The sequence below is a fragment of the Pantherophis guttatus genome, chromosome 4 (assembly GCF_059756535.1).
Source record: "Pantherophis guttatus breed Tessera chromosome 4, ASM5975653v1, whole genome shotgun sequence".
Classification (NCBI taxonomy): Eukaryota; Metazoa; Chordata; class Lepidosauria; order Squamata; family Colubridae; genus Pantherophis; species Pantherophis guttatus.
Window position 1 is genome coordinate 30686021 of NC_142066.1, and position 22138 is coordinate 30708158.

Genomic DNA, 22138 nt, shown 5'->3' on the forward strand with positions numbered 1-22138 from the left:
TGGAGAGTACCAATTATTTCATATATTTCTGAGCCCAATTGTTTGTCCAAGGATCTTATGTTTCCTTTCTGTGTTCAGTGGCTCTCCTTGGATCCCTTTTTGCGCTGCTGTTTCTGTTGGTCATCCTTTGCTTCCTGTTCTTTTATTTCAGGAGACCAAGGTAAGCATGCTTGAGATTATGAGCACCAATAGAAGGGAATATTTGTAGCTCGGGGTTGAACTCCAGGGTCTTTGGTGCTCTGCAGGCATTTCAATATTCAGCTAGGTAACTTCCTGAGCTAGTTAGCACTGCTGGTACTGATGATAGTAACTAGCTGGGTAATGAAACATCTGTAAGAAAGCAAACAAGCTCGGAGAGCATCAAGGACCCCATTCTTAGCAACCTTTGCACTAGACTTTTGTTTACAGCAGGGGTGTCAAACTCAACTTCATTGAGGGCCGCATCAGGGCTGTGGTTGACCTTGGGGGGGCAGGTAGGTGTGGCCAACTGGGTGGGTGTGGCTGTGTGGATGGGCATTTTCCAGGACAGCCCCATGGGCCAGATCTGACCCCATCACGGGCCAGATCCAGCCGTGGGCCTTGTGTTTGACACCCCTGGTCTACAGTAAGGACTGATTGAATATTATGGGAATTGATCCAACATATTTCCAGAGCCCTAGATTAGGGAAAGGTTGCCTTTACATAAGTCAACCATCCATGAATTATCTGCCTATCATTATAAATATCAGTTGGATATCTTGGAATTTGAGTAACGCTCAGGTCATGATGATGGATAACTGAGTTCTTGGAAATGGGTCTTGCATTGTTGATTTCAATTCATCACTCTCCTTTTGGTATTCCTTGTACTGATAAGGATGGGAGCGCTAACAGATGTCACTGCCCAAATGTCACTTCCCATTTTCCTGCCTTGCTTTCAGAAGGACAAAAGTCTTGGAGGAGCAGAATACAGACATGAGCTTACCTAGGTGAGAATAAATTTTAAGATTTTTAGAAGAGTAGCACCATATTACCTTGTTTGAAGCCAAGCAATAGTGAAGGCAAGCACTCCCTAGGATTAGAAGTGGAAGGGAGGGAGGGAGAGAGAGGGAGGGAGGGGGAGGGGGGAAGGAGAGAGAGACACACACAGAAAGAGGGAGGGAAGGAGAGAGGGAGGGAAGGAGAGAGAAACAGAGAGAGATAGAGAAGGAGGGGGGAGGGAGAAAGATAGAGAGATGCCATGTAGGCCAGATACAGGGAAATGAAGGAAAGGTCTTGAAGGACAGGAGAAGAGCTGCTACTAAGGCAATAGTCAGATAAGAGGGGCTTGAGCCTGGACCATGAAAAAAAATTATCTCAGGCAAGCCCCTCTTTAGTGCAGATGAAGATAAAGTGGATGCAGAGAAGCCCATTCAGACTTGCAAGATTCTGTTACTAGAGCTTTACAATAAAAGTAACGACCTTCATGTCATTGGTTTCCTAAACTGGCCAACCTTGAAGAATTCCCACCAAACTACTTGGAGTAACTTCACCTGACCTGCACCCTTTGGTATAAAAAAGATCCAATTTCTCTACTATTTATCTGTTATAGAGTCCTGGGGGCAGTATCTGTGTCGGCTTTCCCACATCATTGCTACGAGAAGCTGTCAGATAGCGCTTTTGGCTTTGCCGTTGAATACCAGGTATGAAGTTGGAGGCAGGGTTCATAGTTCAGTAGAGAAACACAGGACTGGCACAGAGAAGGATCCAAATCCCTGTATCTCTAGGCAGAGCTTAGAAACCACTCTACCTACAGCACCCAAAATCCAGCGATACCCAGCATTGACAGTCAGAGGCTCATGGGCTGTTGGTTTGCCCCAGCATTCCAAAGCATTCTGGGAAACAAGGATTTTGCTCTACTGAGCTTTCTCTTTGAATATGGGTGAATGTCTCAAGGAGTTTCAATGGATTAGACATTCCTTTTGATCAAACATTTCTGGAGAAACCATCCGACAGACTTCCACCACGAACTCTGCTATCCTTCTGCTGCCCATACTTCCTAATGCATATAAATGGATGCGAATCATGCGATATAAAAAATGGATTCAATTCCTGTTGCTTGCTGCTGTGTTATTGTGAAACATCAGAAAAATAAACTGCACTGACATTGAATCAGTGATATTTACCATCAGAGCTTTTTTCCCCTGCCATTTTCTCTTTTTTTAAAAAAATAAATCTGTGTATTTCAGTTCTTGCCCTAAGACTTTGCAAATTCTATCAGAAGGGAAGAAAAAGAAAATGTCATGTCACGGTGAGAGTGCTCCCTTCAGTGAAAATGTAGCCCAAAGGAGACTCCCTCTATTTTTCCATTTCAAGTCATCGTATTATTCTGCATGAATGTGCAAAGTATCTACAAGAGGATTGTATGTTCCAGTGTGGTCTACATTGGTCAGACTCTGCTTTGCATATGGTGTCAAGTTCTGGGCCCCACACTTCAGGGGCCCAGGAATCAGACAAATGGGAACAGGCGCTCTCATAATGTTCTCCAAATATTCACCGGGATGTCCCATAGAACAGGGATCTCCAACCTTGGCAACTTTAAGACTTGTGGACTTCAACTCCCAGAATTCCTCAGCCAGCAAAGCAAAGTCCACAAGCAAAGCTGGCTGAAGAATTCTGGGAGTTGAAGTCCACAAGTCTTAAAGTTGCCAAGGTTGGAGACCCCTGCCATAGAAGAACCTCTAAACTGGCTTCAAATGTGCTTTTTTCCCCCTTCAAAACTGTTGTTGTTGTTGTTGTTGTTGTTGTTGTTGTTGTTGTTGTTGTTGTTTTTGCACTGTTCCAATATTGAAGGGGCTTCCACAAAGAAGAGGGGGATCAACCTATTCTCCAAAGAACTTGAAGGCAGGATAAGAAGCAATGGATGGAAACTAATCAAAGAGAGAAGCGATCTAGAATTAAGAAGAAATTTCCTCACAGTGAGAACAATTAAGCAGTAGAATGACAGAAGTTGTGGGTGCCCCAACAATGGAGGTTTTTTAAGAAGAGATCGGACAACCATTTGTCTCAAATGGTATAGGATTTCCTGCTTGAGCATAGACCTCCAAAGTCCCTTCCAACTCTCTTGTTCTGTTATCCTGTTATTTTCTTTGAGGGAGAAGAAAAACATTTTACATCTCATCCAAGAAACTTCATCAGTTCTGATGCTGGGGAAATGGAAGGATAGGACAGTGGGGGATGGAAGAATAGGATCTAAGAGATGCGGGGAGAGAAAGGAAGGATTGCATTTCTTTGTAGTCATCTGATCATCTGATCGTTCTGGGGGTTTATCTTTCCTCTCAGGCTCATCTGAAACAGGGTGCAGTCAGGGGTGGGATTCAGAAATTTTAGCAACCGGTTCTGTGCCCGGTTGCTGGGTGGGCATGGCGATGGTTGGTGTGGCCTAGTTGGCTTCCTGCACCACAGCGGGGTGTGTGTGTGTGTGTGTGTTTGTCCTCCCCAGGCTCCTGAGGCTTTCCTCAAGCCTCCAGGATGGCATAAGTGGCCTCCCCCAGGCTCTGGAGGCCCTCCGGAGGTTCTCCGGAGGCCGGAAACGGCCCTGTTTTCAGACTTCTGGAACTTCTGGTAGGCCCGTTTTTCGCCCTCCCAGAACGGGCCCTGCACTTACCTGGCACCCAAAATGGGCTGTGTGGAGACTCCTGGGAGGGGCGAGGTGGGTGGGGTCAGCTAGTCCTTGCAACACCAGTTTGGCGAAACAGATTAAAATTAACATCCAGTTCACTTGAACCGGTCTGAACCGGCTGAATCTCATCCCTGGGTGCAGTTGACTAGCACTGACCATATTACCTAGTTTGGGTAATGAAACATCTGCAAGAAAACAAGCAAGCTCAGAGATCACCACGGACCCCCCAGAGTTCAATTCAGGGGTGGGTTCTACTTACCTTTACTACTGGTTTGTAATGGGACCGCGCGCAGAAGCGCAGAAGCTTCTGTGCATATACAGAAGGGTTTTGATGACATCAGGGTCAGTGGGGGAGCCTCCCGCTGGTTTTACTACCAGTTCTATAGAACCGGTGCGAACCAGGGGCAACCCACCACTGGTTCAATTGGTTGTGAAATCTTGGAACTGCTGCAAAGGTTGCGTTCTTCTTCTTCCTCAAGGGGAAAAAAAAACTCTAGTTGCCTTTTGAAGAAAAAAGCACAACTGAGATAACTATGAACTGGATGACTGAAAATCTCCACAAAATGTAAATTTCCCCTTTGGGCTTTGAATAACAGATTTAGATTTCTATGTTCTCCCTCAAGACAACAGCACGAAAACGCTGCCTGAAGTACTATTAACCTGACGTTCCCCAGGAGGATAGAGTCTGCAACTCCTAGAGTTTCCAAAAAGAATGACTGCATTTTTGGAAAATTTTGAGACATGCCAAGAGGGGGGGAGAGGGGCAAGAGGAGGCAAGATAGAACAGTATGATCTAATATATGACTTATTCAGGTTGTCCTCAACGTACACCAGTTTGCTTAGTGACCGTTCAGTTACAACGGCACTAAAAAAAGTGACTTATGACCGTTTTTCACACTTGTGACCATTGCAGCATGCTTATGGATACATGATAAAATTCAGAAGCTTGGCAACTGGCTCATATTTATGACCTGACAAACAAAGTCAATGGGGAAGCCAGATTCACTTAACAACCATGTTACTAAGTTAACAACTGCAGTGATTCACTTAACAAATGTGGCAAGAAAAGTCATAAATGGGGCAAAACTCCCTTAACAAACGTCTCACTAAGCAACAGAAATTTTTGGCTCCATTGTGGTCGTAGGTCAAGGACCACCTGTATATTTATTTATATATGCTCCCCATTGGAAGCATTCCTTGATAAGACTTGCAATCTATTTTCCTTGGAGGGAGGGGCACTTTGCAAATCACCATCTAGCCATTTCTTGTTTCTCTTCGCATCTTTGTGAAATATCTATAAATATATTGTTCCCAACAGTGCAAACATCAGTTATGCAGAAAGAGTAGGCAAACCAAGTGTTAGCACCTGAGCTGTTGATACTTCTTAAATTAACTTGCAACCACCGCATTCCACTGTTCTTAGAAACTATTGGGGTTTTCAATTTTACTTCTGCAAAGCTTGAATTTCCATTTGGTTCAATTGCATTTGAGGCATGCATTGCAGAAATGAACAAGTAAACATCAGTTTGCTTTAATCCTATTGATCCCTTTCCTCACGATCCCTTGAAATATGTTTGTTAAAAATGAGCGCTCCATAACTCAAACATCCCAGATCATATTCAGCTTTTTATATTAATATAGGTCACCAGTTTTCTTCCATTTGTTAGCAACTCTGTTCTTACTGCGTATAAGGGTTTCCAAACTGATAAAGAATGAAGTGCTTGTTATATATAAGCAACCCATTGCAAATATCCCTATTATTAGCTATTCCAATTGGGGTTTTTTATAACCTCATTTTATTCATCTCAATAATCTTGTTAAAGAAAACCCTGCAAGAATGATGCTTGGAAAAGAATCATTTTCCATTTTTGATGGTTGTTAAAAATTCTGGCATAATAGCTTTTTTTTTTTTTTTAAATACCTCAGAAGCTTAAAGAGGCTTCTTTGGACATTCCAGTATTTGAGAGGCTGCCACAAAGGTCAATTTATTTTCCAAAGCACCAGAGGGCAGGACAAGAAACAATGGTTGGAAACTACTCACATAGAGAAGCAACCAGGAATTAAGGAGAAACTTCCTAACAGTGAGGACAGTTAACCAATGGAACAGCTTGCCATCAGAAGTTGTGGATGCTTCATCACTGGAGGTTTTTAACAATCATTTGTCTGAAATGGTATAGGGGGTTGGACTAGAAGAAGGTTCCTTCCTGTTCTACTCTGATTGATTGACATTTTAAGTAAACAAACACTAAGCAACACATTTTCTCACCTATCAGGCAAATTAGCCTTCTCCCAGCACTCTTCGAATTTAGGGACTTCCGGAATCCTCAGCAATAGCTATGCTTACTGGGGTTCTAGCTGTTTAAGCCCACTCATCTTGTGGCTGCCATGGAGAAGATTTGGCAACAGCATCATAGCTCAGTGGTCCTCTATCGTGTGTTGTATTCTTGAATAATTTTTTCCCCGTATCTGGTGAAATGCATGGTTTGTCTGGTACCAGGCAAAGCTTTCCTTGGTATGAATAATGGATCCCAGATGTTAATTATCAATCTGGCTTCACTTAACAGATTTTAAGATCCCTAAGTCCTTTTTTTCTGGTGGAGTATGGATTGGGGTGAGAAAGGGAAACAATGGCCCAGCTCCACACCTGAACTTCTGGATGCAATAAAAATGTGGTTCAGAATTTCATTCAAGGAAATCAATTTTCAGTATTTTGTGTTTCTCCATCAATTCTCATGTATGGGATGATTGACTTCAGTGGACAAAAAGCACAGAGAAGATTACAGGTAGACTTATGACCACCATTGAGTCCAAAATTTATGTTGTTAAGTGAGACATTTGTTAAGTGAGCTTTGCCCCATTTTACGACTTTTCTTGCCACAATTGTTAAGTGAATCACTGCAGCCAATAAGTTAGCAACCTGGCTGGTAAGTGAATCTGGCTTCCGCACTGATTTTGCTTGTTAAAAGGTCGCGAAAGATGATCACATGACCCTGGGACACTGCAACCATCATAAATGGATGCCAGTTACCAAGGGTCTGAATTTTGATCACGTGGCCATGGAGATGCTGGAAAGGTCGTAACTACTGAAAATGGTCATAAATCACGTTTTTCAGTGCCGTTGTAACTTTGAATGGTCACTAAATGAACTGTTGTAAGTAAGGACCTCTCCAATTTTTAATAAATCTCTGCATCTTCAACAATTGATGTGAGCATCAATCCCAAGGCATGATGGCTTAGGCTGATGGGATTTGTAACCTAGCACAACTGCAAAGCAATTGGTCAGGAAGACGTCTATCCTCATCCTGCTGGCATTTAGTCTCAATAGACTTTGTGGGACTTATTCTGAACAGACACATTGGAAAAAAGTTGAAAGTAAGGAATGAAGGCAAGGATAGAACCAAGATCACCAGAAGAATCAAGATCACGAGATATTGCTTTATAATGCCCTGTAAGACCACACACAATACTGCATCCAATTTTGGTTACCACAATATAAAAAAGATGTCCAGATGTCTGGAAAGAGGGCAGAAAACAGTGACAAAAATGTTTAGAAGGCTCGAGGCTAAAACGTATAAAGAACGTTTGCAGGAATTGGGCATGTCTAGCCTAGTGAAAAGAAGAATTAGGGGTGACATGATAACAGAGTTCCAGTATTTGAGGGACTGCCACAAAGAAGAGGGGGTCAACCTATTCTTCAAAGCACCTGAAGGCAAGCAGAAGCCATGGATGGAAACTGAACAAAGAAAGAAGCCACCTAGAACTAAGGAGACACTTCCTGACCGTAAGAACAATCAACCAGTGGAACAACTTGCCTTCAGAAGTTATGAATGCTCCAACACTGGAGGCTTTTAAGAAGGGACTGGACAATCATTTGTCAAAAATGATATAGGGTCTCCTGCCAGAGCAGGGATTTGGGTTAGAAGACCCCCAAGGTCCCTCCCAACTCTGTTATTCTGTTATTTAAAGGAAGACAATTTCTAATACAGTAACACTCTTGCTCGAAAAGCTTATTTTCCCTATTGTTTTTGCTTTGTCTTATTTTGGAAGTCCTCTATGCCCTCCTTTACTGAGTCAATATTTCTTCTTTCCTTGCCTACATAATAGCAACTGCAGGACACGGGAACAGATCAGCTCCAGAGTGTAGCCCAGCAGCAAGAAAATCAAGCTAAGAATCGCTATAGCAACGTTCTGCCATGTAAGTCCCATTCCCTTACCTCGTGAACCTTTTCATTAGTTTATTCTTTCCAACCCATCGGGATGAATCCATTGGAAGGCACGCTCTCTGTCCATCTGCAAGAAAATGACCAGAATGAGACCCAATCTGGGATGGAGGAGGAAATTAGCAAAAGAAGGACTGAGTTTAAAACTGGACTAGAGGAAGCCAAGGGTTGCTGAAAGCATCTTTGTGGGAGATAAGGTCAAGCAGCCTCTTGAACTGTGAATTGTGATTTGATGCCCAATGGCATCGAATCAAATGACTGAATAGGTCCATTCTAGTCCTCCTCCCTTCTGTTTAGAAGAACCAGAATAGTGTATATGCAATCTGCCTTGTGCTTCCCTGTGCACAACTACACAAACACAATGTGAGGCCCCACAAACAAAGGGTGAACACAAACAAAGGATAATACATGGAGTTGCTTTTGAGGAGTATCTTTATATGACCTTGGTGGCAAAATGGTATGCAGTATTGCAGGCTAACTCTGCCCACAGTCTGGAGTTTGATCGTGGTGGGCTCGAGGTTGATTCAGCCTCCCATCCTTCCGAGGTTGGCAAAATGAGGACCCAGATTGTTGGGGGCAATATGCTGACATTGTAAATCGCTGAGAGTGTGCTGAAAAGCACTATGGAGCGGTATGTAATTCTAAATTCTATTGCTATTGCTATTCATTGTTTTGTCTACAGACAGAATCTTGCCAGACTAAAGCCACAATCTGCATAACTATAGATATACTCTATGAACTGCTAGGGAAGCTCCATCTTTGCCCACATCCTGCCTATTAGACATTCCAAACTCTGCTGCCTCTTTGTCCTCTGGGATGCAGCCCCTCCCTCCTGGGTCTCCAGACTACATTCCACATTATATAACACACACACACATACACATAATGAGGGAGGAGAGCATCACACTCCAGGGGCATCTGCAAAAGGGTCAAATGGTTAAACTGATGGCTGTGTGATCCAAGCCCTTTCCACCATCCTGTTATTTTTGATCACACTGTAGACATCGCTATCTGACATATATACATAAAGGGCATGTTGTATCATTATCCAGAAGAAAATATAGGTGCCTCTTATAGCTAGCACTGCTAAACAGAATTGAAGAGCATTCCAAAAACTGTGTTTGGCAAGCTTTGCCTGTATTTTCATGCTCGAATTCCATTCCTACTATACATAATATAAAAGAGCCTGCTCGAATTTTGAACAACAGGAATCTGATTCAAATCTAATTGTTTTTGATGCAATTTAACAGTCCTCATTCCACAGAGGAACTTTAATGCTCTACATTAGTGCTTGAGAATCACTGATCCTTATCTAGAATTCTGGACCAATGTAATAAAACAGATGCTGGATATCAACTGGAAAGACTGAGGTCCTATGTGTTTCTTATATTCAGTGCTATTCTTTTGCTCTCGGTCTTCTCCTGAGTGCCATTTTTGGTTCTTTCTCCATAGATGACCATGCACGAGTCCAGCTCACTCTCAGGCAAGAAGATCCCTATTCAGACTACATCAACGCCAGCTACATGCCTGTATGTCTTTGCTATTGCCTTTTGGGGAGGCGATGTTGGCTAAGAGTGCTGAAGAAGTAGATTGAAGCCAGTTTGGAGTCCCTGAGTAACCCATTCTGGAACATGTTTAAAGCACTCCAAATCAACCCTAAATGCCAAGATGAATAATGTACAACCCTGATATTGGATGTTATATCTAGAAGCCTTTCATAATTCCTAGTGAATTGCCATTTTTAGTGTGACAGAAGGGAGAGATGCTTAAATAACAGACCATTGCCATATTCAGAACAGAACAGAATAACAGACTTGGAAGGGACCTTGGAGGTCTTCTAGTCCAACCCCCTGCTCAGGCAGGGAACCCTATACCATTTGAGACAAATGGTTGTCCAATCTATTCTTAAAAACCTCCAGTTTTGGAGCACCTGAAACTTCTGAGGCACTGATTAATTGTTCTGTCAGGAAATGTCTCCTTAGTTCTAGGTTGGTTCTCTCCTTGATTAGTTTCTACTCATTGCTTCATGTCCTGCTTTCATGTGCTTTGGACAACAGTTTGATTCCCTCTTCTTTATTAGCTATCAGAACACTGCTATCATGTAGTCCCTAGTCCTTCTTGTCATTAAACTAAACATACTCAGTTCCAGCAACTGTTCTTTATATGTTTTAGCCTCCAGTCCCCTAATCATCTTTGTTGCTCTTCTCTGCACTCTTTCTAGTCTCCACATCTTTTTTACATCGTGGCGACCAAAAACTAAATGCAATATTCCAAATATGGTCTTACCGAGGCATTATAAAGTGGCACTGACATTTCACATGATCTTGATTCTATCCCTCTGCTAATGCAACCTAGGACTGCGTTGGCTTTTTTGGCAGCTGCAGTACACTTTGGCAACTTCACTACATTTGATCATACAGTGTTAATGACAACAACTCAACTCTACCCTGGATCCTGTTATTTTTGATACACCTATTTTCTGGATTTCAGCCCAGCACAAAAGCCAAATATGATCCCCACCCCGAAAATAATTGCCTCTCCCCATCTTCCATCATTGATACTGCTAACTGGATGTATTATTTCCATTTGATGCATTATATGTTTGGCCTTGAATGCCTAATGTAATTTGGACTCTATTTTTTCCCCCCTCCAAACCTTTCATCTTCACTTAACGAAGACCATTTTGGGAGTCTGCTTTGTCTTTGCCCATCATGTTGCGGAGTAGTAGTCGTAAATGAGCACCACATACTGAAGTGGTTGCTTCTAGGTCATCTCTAAATTGAGTTCTACTCTTTGGGGTCTATTAGTCTGGAAGCCTATGTACTCCTAATGACTTAATGGGAAGTAATGCGATTTCAGTCCAAGTGCAGGACCATAAGGAGGCCTCACTCTGTCTTTCTGAAACAATTGTTTTGTTGACTTCTCCCAATTCTCAGGCTTTGTTTTCACCAAGGCAACCTTGAGCCTAACGTGCAACAGCTTTAGAAATGCGAAAATGATTTTAAAAGCGAACAAATGCATTTGTGTATATGTACATATCAATTGGTATAACACCTCTCTCCTCTCAAGGGCTACAAGAAGGAAAAAGAGTTCATCGCAGCCCAGGGCCCATTGCCTGCCACACTCCATGACTTCTGGCGCATGATATGGGAGCAGCGCATCTCAACCATAGTCATGCTCACAAATTGTGTTGAGAATGGACGGGTGAGAACGGCCCTTGGTTTCAGCACCAAAGATGCCCTTTGAGGGAGGCAGGGCTGGGTTTTAATTGTGGCAGCATCCAAATGTCATGGCTGCATCTCACCCATCCAAGCTTCACGGGGCTGACAGTCAGGGGAAGAGAGGGGAGGAGGGAGAAGGAAATATTGGAATGTAAGAGAGAAGATGGGAATGGAAGCCCAGCTGAGCCATGTGAGAAGCTACAGCCAGCCAAGGTCAAGTAATGATATGCAGAGCTGGGAACTGAGCACCTGTTTCCTAAACCAGAGGTCCCCAAACCCCTAGTCCATGGACGGTACCAGTCCACAGCATGCCAGAAACCGGGCCACGCAAACAAGTCCCATTCGCAGGATGCAGGCAGCAGGCAAAACCAGACCCCCTCTAGTCTGTGGAAAACCCTCTCCATGGAACTTGACCCTGCTGCCCAAAAGGTTGGGGGCCCCACTGTCCTAAACAATATATAAGCACCTGATTGGACATTTGCAGATAACCAGGAGATGGCCGGGAGGGAGGAGGGAGGGGACATTTCCTTTCCTCAGGTTCATCTTAAGCTACTTCGGTAACCATTTGAAGAATATAGTCTTGGGAAAACAAATGGCCAGAAGTCTTTCTTTGCTTCGGTGACTGAGTGGGATGGTTGACACCAAATTTGACAGGCTCTAATAACTTTATCTCTTGTCCAGGGGTGAAATGCTCCCGGTTCAGACCAGCTCGGGCGAGTAGGTAGTGATGGCGATGGGCAATTCGGAGAACCGGTAGCAAAAATCCCTGCCCCCGCCCCCCCATGCCCAGCTGAGCCACGTGATCATCAGAGGCTTTTTTTCTTTTAAATGCCTCCGACGATCCAAGCTCTGACGATCCCAGCTGAGTTGCCTGATCGGCAGAGTGTTTTTTAAAATCCTCTGACAATCAGGCAACTCAGCTGGGATCGTCAGAGCCTTTTGAATGCATTTTTTAACATGGTTTTACATGGTTTTAAAAATGGTTTTAAAAGTAAAAAAAAAATTGGCCACACCCACTCAGTCACATTACATCCCCCCAAGCCACACCCACAGAACTGGTAGTAACAAATTTTAGATTTCACCACTGCTCTTGTCCCCAGTGCTACAAATTCCATTAAATGTCTTGTATTCTCCTTCCAATTTTTTCTCCCGGCCAGGTGAAATGTGAACACTACTGGCCCTTGGATTACACACCCTGCACCTATGATGATATTACTGTATCTGTTATCACAGAAACCATCCTCTCTGATTGGACCATCCGTGACTTCTGTATCAAGCGGGTGAGTGACCGAGACTTGAGATTGCCTTCTTCTTCTGACCTTAAAATACAATCACAAGTGCTACATGGATCAATCCGTTTCAAAGTGACTTCCACCCTAGGCACCCCAAGGAAAAACACATCCTTCCTTTTGCAAGTTCAGGTAGCTAGACCCCTAGTCAAAAAGGGATATGGGGAAAAGAAAGGGAAGTAGGCATGGATGAATATCAAGAATTCCCAAATACAGATACACACACACACACACACACTCCTGCATTTGTGCCTTGGTGACCGGAATATCTAAATGTTGTGTTTCTCAACAGATGATCATGTCTGAAGTCCGTCATGCTAGGCATTATCACTACACATCATGGCCAGATCATGGAGTGCCCCAGACGACGGACACCATTCTTCATTTCCGAGATCTTGTCAGGGAGAACTTAGACAAAATGAAGGATAATGGGCCAGTTCTGGTTCACTGCAGGTACGTCAAATGGGAGTGGGAAGGTCTGGGGCAAGAAAGAACCAAGGTGGGTGGTGGGACACTCATTGCTGAGATCTTCTCCAATAGGTTTCCTCAGAGTCACTCTCCCTTCTAAGCCAAGTGGCAATATTGATTAGGAGCTTCTCAACTTGGCTTCCATCTCACTTCACCTTCCAATAAATCAAGCACCAAGGAAGTCATAGATCATGCTGGCTGGAGATGATGGGTGTTGAAGTTCAAGATATCTAGAGGGCCCCGGGCTAAATCAGGCTGATCTAGAATATCTTCCATGATGTCCACCACACTAGCTAGACCAAGTTAGAAAACCAACTCCACCAAAAACTAGAGCTATGCTTTATTGAGATAGGCTATAATAACAACATCTTGCAAATTGTGCTTTACCTTCTTCTTATGCCCCAATGATTCAGGAACAAACCAGCCTGAGTGATTTCCAAATACTAGTTTGCTTCCTGGGACTATTTTAGCCTTCTCTGCTTATGTAATGTTCTTGCATATGTCTGTCAAAGTCATCTCCCTTAGTCTCTACATACAGCCAGAGAGCATAGTTGAGGTTGCCCATGCCTGATTGCCTCTTTCTCCCCCCCCCCCCCCATTTTTCCACCTTTCCAGTGCTGGGGTGGGCCGGACAGGCACATTTATTTCCCTAGATTCACTACTGTGCCAAGCCCAGGACCAAGGAGAGATCGGTGTCTTTTCATTTGTTGAGAAACTAAGAAGGAACCGTCCACTCATGATCCAGAATGAGGTGAGAGAATGGGAAACAGTGACATGCAGAAGCAGATCTGATCTATGGGCAAACATCTCCTCTGAAATCTTTAGAGAATCAGTCAAGGTGAGGGGGGATTACATGGGGGTATGTGCTTCAGAGCCCATTTTGAGAGCTCCTCTGGATTTGACCAATATCCCTTCCCATGTTGTACAGTTGGTAGATGCAGGTAGCCCCGATGTCTACAATTCAGTCCAAAATTTATGTGGTTAAGCAAGACAGTGGTTGTGAGTTTTGTGCCATTTTATGACCTTTCTTGCCACCATTATTAAGTGAGCCACTGCAGTTGCTGAGTTAGCAACAAGGTCATTAAGTGAGTTTGGCTTTCCCATTGACTGTGTTTGTCAGAAGGTTGCAAAAAAGCAGATCACATGATCCCGGGATACTGCAAGCATCGTAAATATGAGTCGATTGCTAAGCATTTGAATTTTGATCACATGACCATGGGGGGGGGGAAATGCTGCAACGGTTGTAAGTGTGAAAAATGGTCATGTCACTTTTTCCAGTGCCATTGTAACTGTGAATGGTCACTAAATGAACTGTTGTAAGCGGAGGACTACCTGTACTTCTGAGATCCAAGAAGAAGGGTTTAAGAAAATTGCCCTGTCTAGCTGTTGTTCCCCCCCAAAAAAAGCACTGCAATCTCCTCCAACCTGGATGACCTAATGTAAAATCTGACTCCCAGAATTCCTTTAGCCAGCATTGCACTTGCTACGTAAGAATTGTAGGGTTTTTGAATTGAAGTGCGTGCATTTCGGAGGTTGGGGAACTCTGCTATAGACAACAAGAATGCAGTTATTAAGCATTTTACACCTAAAACACACTGTGTAGGCCCACTCATGAGTTATGGTTTCCTTCTCTCAGGTTGGTTGAATGAGCTACAGTATTTCACATATTATGTGGATCCATAAACCTTGCTTTACAAGCAACTGTAGCTGAGTTCACATATTACGTCAAGTCAAAAACCAAACAACCAAAATTCAGCATGACTGCTAAATTGGTTAATCCTACTTTTAAGGTCCTCTAAACTAATGTAGCTAATGTAGCAATGGCCGATGATCCTTCAGGTAGAGCTCAACTGCTAATGATGTCCTGAATACATTCATTTAGTTTTGTTAGCAACAGGACCAAAGGGACTTGGCTAGGTGGCTCAGAGGCTAAGAAGCTGAGCTTGTCAATAAGAAAGGTCGGCAGTTCAGTGGTTCGAATCCCTAGTATAGGTCTCCTGCATGAGCAGGGGGTTGGACTAGATGACCTCCAAGGTCCCTTCCAAATCTGTTATTCTGTTATTAATATTATTTGAAAGAGGGTTCAGATAGGCTTATGTTAAACTGAACAGCCCTCCTTCAACAGAGGGTGAAGGAAAATGACCTCGCCTTTCTCCTGTCTACCCCATAGTCCTTTCAGCAACCCCAAGAAGGTTCCACAGCCATCTGTTCCACTCTGATTCAGGAGACCCTGAAAACACAGATAAATCCCCAAGTAGCTTCAACTATTCAAAGAGAGCTAATGATTGACCTTCAGAGTGCTAACAACCAGATGACTGCAAAGCATATAAACCCTTCCATTCCCCACCATTCAGTTAGAACTAAAGAAGCTTCTTGGATGAGGAGTGAAATGTTTTCCAAGGGGAAAAAATCAAGAAAGTCCAGCTGCTTTTTGGAAAAGTGCCATTTTTGGGCCAGTGTCAAAGGGACTGCTATTGCCTGCTTCCATGGGGTGCTTTTGATCTCCATCAAGAACTTCCTGGTCATTTTCTATCCACGTATTAACCAGGACTAGTCTTGTTTAACTTCCAAGCCACTCAGTTGGTGTTTAGATTTATTGTGACAAGATAAAGCTGCCTTGGAGTTGAGCTCCACTCCTGGTGACTACATCAATACATCTATTTAGTTTTCTTGGCAACAGGAAGGAAACAGTTTGCCATTGTCTTCTTGCAGTATTAATTTTTCAACCCTCCAAGGCTAGCCTGCTGCCCTGAAATTCTCTGCTGATCTCCCACTGCCAATAGTTTTTGTTTTGACCTCCCAAACAGCCATGGATTTTTCTGGTGATCTTCCCATACCAATTACGACTTCCAGGTCTGATCTGGCTTGGCTTTTTGAAATCAGCTGGGCACTTTCCCCCAAGCTGGGCAGATGGATTTATGCGCTGGCAGGAACTGGGGCACATTTGAATCAGCTCCCAACTGAGCTTGCCATGTGCATAACTATACAAACATCCACATTTCCCAGTGCGATTTCTCCATCATCTTCCCCCCACCTCAACAAATTGGCCAATACTGCTGTTCACTGGTGATGTTCCTGTGGGACCACTCAAATCAATCGTTCATGCCCATTTCAGCTGTCAAATCCTCCCCTGCTCCTGTCTCCTTTTCTACAGGATCAGTATGTCTTCTTGCACCAGTGTCTCCTGGATGGGATCCAATCTGCTCCAAAGAACGACAGGGTGATCCTGGAGCATCCTGCTGTCTATGAAAACATCTTGGCTATGCAGGACTATGAGGTCTCCCGTGTGTGAGAGGCTTGGCTACCTTCTATAGGTTGCAAAACCAATTGCCACTCTCCAAAAACGTTTGAGGCATTCCCCCCCCCACTCCGTATTTAACGTCCATGTTTTAAATGGAGTAAATTTTCCAAAGCAAACATCCCAGACTGTATAGGTAATCTTTTTCTCTGAAATAATTAACTATCGAAATAAGAAGGTTCCCAGTGATTCAGAGCCTCCCTTTTAGCCTCAAGTAATGGTTTCGTCGATTAATTAAGTAAACATGACCAGCTGTGAAAAAAATTGTTGGCATACAAAATGACTAAGACAAAGCCACGATACAAAACTGAATCAAACATATTAAGTAACCTTTGAAATAACGGAAAACTGAAGTGTGAGTGTCTGACTTTACCAGGTTGCGCAAAAGAAACATTTTTTTCCTGTTGACAATGAACTTATGTTCTTGATATACACAATGGTTTTTTTACTCCTTTGCCCCCCCCCCCCCAATTCATCCTCTTCTCTCACACCACTGTACTGGGAATTGGGAGGGCAGGATGGGGGAGGGTAGCAATTGTGGCACAACAGCGGCGTTTTTTGTCCAATTATACTGTGTGGAAAGTATAATGGGCCCTAAAAGAAATTAAGACTGAAGCACAGCCTGGCTGAATTATTTGGTTGCCTTAGCAACCTGAGTGTCAGCTCCACAATGTTGCCATGGAGCTGTCATAAGTGTCATATATATATATATATATATATATATATATATATATATACACACACACACACACACACACACACACACACACACACACACAGGTGTGAGTGTATGGATGCCTTCCTTCCTTCCTTCCTTCCTTCCTTCCTTCCTTCCTTCCTTCCTTCCTTCCTTCCTTCCTTCCTTCCACACACAAATATATAATAGTCTCCCTTGCACCTTCCATACCTCCCATATATACAGTATATATGTATGTGAATATATTACATGTTGTATTCATATATCTGCATATATACATATTGCATATTGCATTCATATATATGCATGCATTTATATATTTATATGTACCTATGTAACTTATATGCATTCAGATCTGCCTTGTAGATACCTTCTAGACAAATCTAAAAGGCAAATTTGAATGCGTGTGTGTATGTGTACTGTATATGTGTACATGCATACATACATATACCTAGATAAATGCATGCATATATATATGAATGCAATATGCAATATGTATATATGGACAGACATATGAATGCAGCTCACTAGTGGTACTCACAGAATGGGAGGCAACCCTGGGTGAGAGGTGCTCTTCAGGAACCATACCAACGCATACTCAAGGTGCTCTCCCAGGTCCTTCTCTCTTGACATCTTTTTTTTTTACCTGTTGGAAAAAGTTGGGTTCACATCCTCTAAAGAGAGGAGGAGAAGGAGGGTGGTGAGGAGGAGACCTTTCTTCAGCAAAACTGAATTGGGACTCCTCCTGGCTGCAGGTTCCTGAATGTGCTCCAAGTAAACTCATTCTAGTGGTGGGGCTCTACATTGTATGGTCTTTTTGGGAGGAAAGCTACTGAAACCTTGCAACTGGAAGGAGGGTAAATTGCAAGTAAGAATGGTGGGACAGGAAAGAAACTGAGTTGAATTTCGATCCCAAAGCTGATAAATCAAAGAGGTACGAGTTTGATCCAGAATTCTCCTTCTCCTTCTCCTTCTCCTTCTCCTTCTCCTTCTCCTTCTCCTTCTCCTTCTCCTTCTCCTTCTCCTTCTCCTTCTCCTCCTCCTCCTCCTCCTCCTCCTCCTCCTCCTCCTCCTCTTCTTCTTCTTCTTCTTCTTCTTCTTCTTCTTCTTCTTCTTCTTCTTCTTCTTCTTCTTCTTCTTCTTCTTCTTCTTCTTCTTCTTCTTCCCTCCTCCTGTTTTTCCTTCCTATTATTACTCCTGTGTTAGGGCAGGGGCTGCTTGGGATCCAGACTTCTTAGATTTGCTAAAGAGATGAGAAAGTAGAAAGCTGGAAGCTAACCCAATCTTTTGAATTCTTTGGGAGAACGGTGACATTCATCCATCAGAATACCAGGCTGTCACCTTTAGAAATGAGTAATAGAGAGCTGTCAGTTTTCAGATGATATTAGACTTCAATTTTCATCAATCCTAACCAAAATGATCAATGGATGGAGATGATTGATCAACAAGCTTCAGAAAGGAGGTGGGGAAGTGGATGAGGAGTCAAAGATTCCTTTACGCAGAAAATAATTCTTGCACTATAAATGCACGATGGGTAAAGTCAAGTTCTCGTGCATTTTCCTTCTGGGTTTTTGAAAGGAAAAGCAGTTAGTAGTTTTACTAGAAAGATGGCTCTCTCTGTGTGTATATGCTGTTGATAAAACTAAATGCCAAAAACTCACCTAACTTAATTTTGTTATGGAGTGAGCCAGAAATATTTGTTAGAGGAGTTGCTTACTCCACAGGAGGGCAGCAATGCCTCTCTCTGTCTCTCTCACTCACACAAACCCACAACACAACATAGATACGTACAATCCAATTCTTTTAGCCCCCCCCCAATTCTGTCCATCTTTGTTCTATCTCCCTCTGCAGCACAAGCCCATTAGCAACAGTACACACCATTCTTCCTCATAAGTGACTATTCCCACCCAGTTCAAAGATAGCCTCCTCTATTTCGCGCTCTGCCTCTTACACAGAATGACCCACACTTCTTTTTATTTGTACAAGTGTGAATATCTATACCTTTCCACTTCACTATCACATGACCCATTCTATTATCAAAGCATACACCCATAACACTTGAGATGAGCCTTCCCACTGTTCTACAAGAGAACCGTATTCCACTCATTCAGCCTTGTTCTATTTTCTTTACATTCATTCACTTGCCACCTCTGTATGTTTTGTGCATTTGTGATATAATCTCCCTCTCCAACTGCCTTGTTGAGAATGCACCCTACAACATAAAGAGTCAGCTGTTCATCTTCTGGCATCTTACATTAATACTGCACATCTGCTGCGAAGATCAGGATCTTTAAAACACAAAAAGCAAAGGAAGCCAGACAAAGTAATCGAAAATCTACAACTGGAAGTAGATTCCAAAACATCAAAAAAAAAAATGTTTGAAAGAATACAAATGCTTTCAGGTTTATCATAGAGTGCAGAGGTGGGGAACATCCTCTTAATTGCTTTTGCATAAAAGTAGTCCTTGTTTAGTGACCAGAATTGGGACCGGAAGCTCCATTGTTAAGCAAAACAATTGATAATGAAGGTCTGACTGAGCTTAGGATCTTATTTCAGCTTTCCTTTCCTTTACAGACCTGTGAATGTCTGAAAAGCATTGGCTATAAAGTTAGTTTCATCACTGTCATAACTGTAAATGGTGACTGAGGCAATTGCTCTCTTGCAGGGTTTAATATCCTATGATTGGCAAATAGTTGACTGGAATTGGGTATGGCTAGTCTAGTGAAAAGAAAGACTAGGGGTGACAGGATAGCAGTGTTCCAAAATTTAAGCAGTTGCCACAAAGAAGAAAGTGTCAAGCAATGGATGGAAACTAATCAAGGAGAGAAACAACCTAGAATTAAGGAGAGTTTTCCTGACAGAACAATTAATCAATGGAATGAATTGCCTCCAGAAGTTGAGGGAGCTCCATCGTTGGAAGTTTTTAAGAAGAGATTGGACAACCATTAGTCTGAAATGGTATGGGGTTTCCTGCCTGAGCAAGGGGGTTGGACTAGAAGACCTCCAAAGTCCCTTTCAAGTCTATTATTCTGTTATTCTGTTATTCTGACTCTCATTCCCATATTTCTGACTTTCTCAGCCACTTATGAAAAATGGGTCAAGAGTTTTATATATGAACTCTTGTGCATATATTCTTCCTCTCTAATATTCACACACTTACCACACACAAGCATGCAGGTTTATTCACTCACACAGTACGTTGTGCAAGCCAGAACAATATATCTGGTTCTGGATTGCTATCCTTGAATTTCAAGTGTTTGGACAGTCAAGCTATATAGTAGGAGATCCATACAGATCTCCCATCACTAGCGTAGACACATAATTTATGTTGGTTTTCATGGCCATCCTTTCTCCACATAAGGAGCTCTCCTACAGAATATATTTTGGGAGGATGGCAAATACCCAAAATTCTCCAAGGAGATTCTCAATACCACCTTCTGGAAGGAGCCAGATTGAAAATTGAAATTATTGGAAGTTTGGACTCTGGGTGGATTTGCCTTTTTTCTCTAGGAAGGTGACAGTCCCTTCCTGTTGGCTCTTTTGTTGCTGAGATCTAGATTGAGATGCCCAGCAGACCGGGGATAACTATTTGCTTTATATAACCCCACTCCCTCAATTTCTTGTAGCATCCCTATCAAGTATTGTGCTTTGTAATCACAGACATACAGTATGAATGCTTGTGAGGCTGGGTTGACTTCACAGACCCCTGTGATAAGTACATGGATAAGTGTATAGTACTCAATGGTGTTTCAGGAAGGGAAATACAGAATGAATCATGCATCCACCTTTCTTTAAAGTGAACAAAAAGAAAGATATACAGATGTTACATTAAGTCATACCTCTGTGTACAAGGCTTTACATGACTTCCATGCCCTCTTCCAGAATGGATATGGCTTTATATATTGAACTTGATATCCGTAGACCCTTTCCCCATATCTCCACACAACAGAGATACACACCCCGTCCACCCCTGCCTTTCTTTAGCCTTCTCTCTAACCCCACCTTTTCCTTCCTAGCTCCACCCCCTCAGCCAGCAACGTTTCAGAACCACGGGCCGTGGACAGCTCCGTTGGAGAGCTTCTTTGAGGAAAGAAAAAAAAAAGGCAACCACAATAAAAAAAAAAAAAAAGGCAACGATTTTGTTCTTGCCCGCTGCTCCTCTTTCATTTTGCTTTCGTCTCGCCCTGCTTTTTGATCTGTCCAGGACAACCGCCACTCCTCCTGGGAAGGGGAAAAAATGGGTAAGAAGCGCCCCTTTGGGACTTCGGTTTTCTGGGAAGATCTGCCGCGAGCAAATGGGTGGGTTTCCCAGGGCTGAACTGCTCATTCAACCTCCACGTTTTGCGTTGCGGGATACAACTAACGCGTTTGTTGGTTTGGCTTTTCCCGATCGGATCGAGGAGGGAGGAAGAAAGGGGAGATCGGGAGATCACCTGAACCCCTTCCCTGCAGCGGAGGACGATCCCTCGGAGCTCAGGAAACAAAGGCAGGTGTTCTGCTCCGCGTACAAAGATTCAAGAAGGAGAAAAAAATCATGGGTGTGCTTTTAACTTGTGAGAGTGTGGTTGCGTGTCTGCTTCTCTTGCACAAGCGGTGCCTCGTGGAGAGGTTGCCTCGCAGGGGCATCATTTTGGTTCCCAAATGGAATCAGGCTTGCGCTGAAGGGGGGAGGGGCACAATTGAGAATTGGCAGCACCCAACTCAGGTTCTTCAATAGGAGGAACTCTCTGAATCCCGTTTCCTCCCTTTTCTTTCTCTACTGCAACTCTGGTTTCCTTTAAATTCTTTTTTTTAAAATGTACTATACGTAGGGATGTGGCTTCCCTGAATTCAGAAAAGAAGCCAGCCACCTGAAGAGGACAGATTTAGATTGCTTGTTTGGTTATATGCGTGGGCACCCGTATAAAACAAGAGTATATTTAGGGTTGGGTGGTTTTTTTGCCATGGTGAAGTCTGAACTGAAGGGAGTTGTCCCTTCTCAGCCATCAATAATTCAGATGGAAGCAAATTGTGGCTTTAAGGGTGGGGCATAACTTCTCTCTTTCTCTCTCAAGCTAATGAAACCAGCCAGCTCTTTGCTTCTTTTCAAAGCAGGCCAGGCTTAAGGCAAGGGCTTGGTTTGGGTATGCTGCATTCAGTGGAATTCCACAAGTGCATTTGGACACGTTGAAGTTGAATTCCTCACCTCATCACTAGAAAATTTTGTGAAGGGAGTATGAACGATTTTATCCACCCCCACCCCCTTTCTCCAAGAGGTTCCCAAAAAAAGCATGGGGGCATCCCTTCTCTTTTTACACTGCAGTGGGCT

General features: G+C 43.1%; 2 protein-coding genes across 3 annotated transcripts in view; both read left to right on the top strand.

Annotated features, from left to right (window-relative positions):
• Window positions 1–16555, top strand: part of PTPRH (protein tyrosine phosphatase receptor type H) — a 60902-nt gene extending 44347 nt beyond the window's left edge. Inside the window, exons 13-22 of the mRNA XM_087893552.1 lie at window positions 79–160; window positions 854–955; window positions 1568–1658; window positions 7742–7832; window positions 9310–9386; window positions 10927–11061; window positions 12236–12358; window positions 12660–12820; window positions 13451–13586; window positions 15990–16555. Coding sequence (XP_087749678.1) covers window positions 79–160; window positions 854–955; window positions 1568–1658; window positions 7742–7832; window positions 9310–9386; window positions 10927–11061; window positions 12236–12358; window positions 12660–12820; window positions 13451–13586; window positions 15990–16127 — 1136 coding nt within the window. The 3' untranslated portion in view covers window positions 16128–16555. The remainder of the gene's footprint in view (window positions 1–78; window positions 161–853; window positions 956–1567; window positions 1659–7741; window positions 7833–9309; window positions 9387–10926; window positions 11062–12235; window positions 12359–12659; window positions 12821–13450; window positions 13587–15989) is intronic.
• Window positions 16556–20982: 4427 nt separating this feature from the next.
• SYT5 (synaptotagmin 5) overlaps window positions 20983–22138 on the top strand; it is a 41517-nt gene continuing 40361 nt past the window's right edge. Inside the window, exon 1 of one of the 2 annotated variants that reach the window (XM_034423235.3) lies at window positions 20983–21071. In XM_034423235.3, coding sequence (XP_034279126.1) covers window positions 21068–21071 — 4 coding nt within the window. In that variant the 5' untranslated portion in view covers window positions 20983–21067. Of the gene's footprint in view, window positions 21072–21183; window positions 21317–22138 lie in introns of those variants that run through there. The other variant, XM_034423236.3, reaches the window with a different exon arrangement.